General features: G+C 38.6%; 1 protein-coding gene across 2 annotated transcripts in view; it reads left to right on the top strand.

Annotated features, from left to right (window-relative positions):
• Window positions 1–236: 236 nt before the first annotated feature.
• The window catches only part of LOC109205766 (protein root UVB sensitive 1, chloroplastic), a 6,564-nt gene continuing 3,123 nt past the window's right edge, over window positions 237–3,677 (top strand). For both annotated transcript variants that reach the window (XM_019368514.1, XM_019368515.1), the window contains exons 1-4: window positions 237–1,089; window positions 1,927–2,202; window positions 2,473–2,529; window positions 2,713–2,911. In XM_019368514.1, coding sequence (XP_019224059.1) covers window positions 340–1,089; window positions 1,927–2,202; window positions 2,473–2,529; window positions 2,713–2,911 — 1,282 coding nt within the window. In that variant the 5' untranslated portion in view covers window positions 237–339. The remainder of the gene's footprint in view (window positions 1,090–1,926; window positions 2,203–2,472; window positions 2,530–2,712; window positions 2,912–3,677) is intronic.

Genomic DNA, 3,677 nt, shown 5'->3' on the forward strand with positions numbered 1-3,677 from the left:
TAATATTATTCTCATTATCAGAAATAGTCCCATTTTTATTCTTTACTTCAAATGAAGGTCCAACTTGACGTCAATTTTTAAATTATAATTAGAAGTTGAGAGGAAAATTTAAACTTTTTTTTGGAGGAACTTAGACACATAGAGTCCATTCATTTCAAGTGTAACAAATACAAAATTATTTGCTTATGACAAAAATATGTAATGGATCAAAAGTGTTATTGCAGTAAAATTTGAAACCATTTTCCGAAAAAAAGAAAGAAATAAAAAACGCTCCAAAACGAATTCCAAAGAAAAAAAAAAAGCGCGACCTAACAACCCTTGACGAATCACGTTCTAGTCATGAGCTACGCCGGCCACGTTCTCTCCCTTCCCCGTTTAACTTCACCGCCGTTTTTCCTTCTTCCTCCGCAAACCACCGCCGGCACGCTCTTCTCCGCCACCACAGCAAACCACTCTCCTCGCTTTACTCCCCTTAAAATCCACAACCTGTCTCTTCGCCGCCCTTCAGCTTGCAGCAACAACCATAGTGGCGGCGGTGCTGATGGAAATGATGGCGGCGGCGGTGACAATGGAGGCGGCGGTGATTGGTGGAGCAATTTCTTCAATTTTAACAACAAAAAATCTCCTCTCCTCCTCCTTCCATTTTCTCGTAACGAAGATAGTTCTATTATTGATTCTATATTATCATGTAAACCACTGCTATTGTTCTTCGTATCAGCTTCTTCTTCAATTACGTGCTGCTTAATATTAGCTTCGTTCGTACAAGCAAAAACAAAAAACGAAGAAAACTGTAGAGAAATTGTGTATGAAATTAAAGGAGGAAAGCGGATTGAACTTGAGCTGGATTATTCAAAGGATGAATTTATTCTTCCGAAGACAATGTGGTCACGTTTGTTATTTAACCCTAACTCGTTCTCTTCGGGTAGTGGTTATGTTTCAAATTTGTGGATGCAATGCAAGGAGTTAACGATGAATTTGTTGTTGCCTGAGGGGTTTCCGGAGAGTGTTACGAGTGATTATTTGGAGTATTCACTCTGGAGAGGGGTTCAAGGTGTTGCTGCACAAGTTAGTGGTGTCCTTGCTACCCAGGTAGTAGTCCTTCTCTTGCGTTAATTTTCTTGTGAAATGTAAAATTTGCAACCAATGCAACTTGATACACATGTTTTTTCTCTTCTGCTTTTGTGGTTTGACTAAATACGCAAAATGTGAGTTCATAACACATAGTCGGTGTTAGGACTGGAGAAAAAGAGAAAGGTCGGTAGGTTGATGTTTAGAGTAGTAGTAGTCTGGCAATTGCAAATACCATGAAAATTGATTAAGCGAGATGAATAGGTATGATTTCACTGATTCAAATTTCTTTCCATCTACTTACGTCTTGGTCGGCACCTATACTGGTAGCGAATAGAGGTAGTAGGTACTTGGTAGAAAGTCGAGGTGCACAAGTTTTACTGAACACCACTGTCATTAAAAAAGAAGAAGATATCAACAAATATGATCTATCTATCCTGAGGCTAAGTGGTTTGGGATTGAGGCGAAGTTGAGTTGCGTCTAGTGGTTTACTAAAGTAGAAGTCCAGTAGATTTTGTTCTTTAACACTTATGCTCGGACCAGCTTATGGCACCTCTACTAATCTACCGAGTATGCTGTTTCAACATACAAGCAAAGGTTAGGCACACAAAGGTTGGAGGAGAATAGGCTCGCATTGAGTTTTGCAGCTGGGATTTGAATATGGGATGGGATCTCCAAGTTGTTACTCCCTATCTCGTTAACCATTTAGTCACCCCGTCCGCACGAAATTCTAATAGATTACGTATATGCTTTTCTGTTTTTTTTTCCCCTTCTTTTTCACCTTTGCTGTCTTGAATCATCCTAGGAAGAAATTCATAGAAGTGCTGCTGATAGATTTTCATTCTTTGTGCTGTGTAGGCCTTACTTTACGCCGTTGGATTAGGGAGAGGAGCTATTCCTACTGCTGCAGCTGTCAATTGGGTGCTTAAGGATGGCATTGGATATCTTAGCAAGATTCTTTTGTCAAATTATGGCAGGCATTTTGATGTCAATCCTAAGAGCTGGAGGCTGTTTGCAGACCTTTTGGAGAATGCTGCTTATGGGCTGGAGATTTTGACCCCTGCCTTCCCACATCTGTTTGTTCCTATCGGAGCTGTTGCTGGAGCAGGGAGATCAGCCGCTTCATTAATCCAGGTAATATTTTTTAAGGGGCAAGGTTCTGATCTGCATGTTGTTACTGCAAATGAACTATATATTGCTGGTATTGTGTCTTAAAGATGTACTGCAAGATTCCCTTAGGCGTTTCCTTAATTTATGTGATTTATATTTTTCAGTCCAGGGAACAATTGGATGTTATTTCCCCCCACACAATCCCACCCCTAGCCCCAGTAGAAAAAAAGAAAAAATAAATGAGATTAAGGTTCATACAGTAAACAACAATAAACAAAAACCTTTGGCTTACAGGCTGCTACAAGAAGCTGCTTCTATGCGGGTTTTGCTGCTCAGAGGAATTTCGCTGAGGTAATTTCTTTACTTCTATATACTGGCTTTGTTTGTCAAAATATGTTTGGGGCATGAAATTTCTAATGTTCCAACCTGTCTCTTGATTACCTAGAAGAACCACTTGTACCTACATTTGTGCATATGCTTTGTGAGGAGTTACTGGAAGAAAAAATTTCTATTCTGAATCAGTTAATATGTCAGGTGATTGCAAAGGGTGAAGCTCAAGGAATGGTGAGCAAAGGAGTTGGAATCATGCTTGGCATTGCACTGGCTAACTGCACCCGCTCTTCTACATCTCTTGCTCTTGCTTCTTTTGGAGTGATAACTTGGATCCACATGTTCTGTAATCTGAAGTCATATCAGTCCATTCAACTAAGGACTTTAAATCCTTATCGTGCAAGTACTTACTTCTCTTTTTTATTTATTATATCTTAAGACAAAAGCAATCAATTTTTAAAAGCACAAGGACGTTTATTTTATACTTTTTTTGTGGATTAAACTGATATCAGTCAATTCTTTTATACTAGAGTGCCCTATTCTTTTTGTTTCTACTGATAGAGTCAGTGTTCAAGATCTTGATCAAAAAAAGAAAAAAGAATGAGTGTTCAAGACATGATCTATAATGCAATCACTTTAGTGTCTGGAAAGTACATTTCAGACCTAGTTGTAGGTTTCTGTCCTGAATGATGTAAGATAGGTGAAGGTGAAGATGTTATGGTGGTTAGTTACGGAACGTGTGCATATGCATTGACAACTTATATGACATGACTTTGCAGCGTTGGTCACATTAGCATTACAATTTGGTTACGGATTATAGATATTGACTTTATTTATTAAGCACCGGAAAAGTGTCCAATCTAAGCATGTGCACTTGGATACTACTGACAGCTATAGTACGTCAAAGAACCTATCCAATTTATCGAAATCTGACAATACAAAAGAATGGAGAATAGAAGATAAATCTAGTAACCAGCGGAAGGAAAAAAAGAAGAAAAGAAAACGAGATAAAGCTGAGTTATTTGTGTTTTTTTTGGGCACCCCATGCTCTTGCATAGACTTGCTAAGGGGGAGACAAGCTAGAGGTTAAAACGCTAAAGGACAACACATTTAACGATATGTCAAAAGTTGATGGAAAATTCAAGAATTGTTGAGAATGAATAAATATG

The sequence above is a fragment of the Nicotiana attenuata genome, unplaced genomic scaffold (assembly GCF_001879085.1).
Source record: "Nicotiana attenuata strain UT unplaced genomic scaffold, NIATTr2, whole genome shotgun sequence".
NCBI lineage: Eukaryota > Viridiplantae > Streptophyta > Magnoliopsida > Solanales > Solanaceae > Nicotiana > Nicotiana attenuata.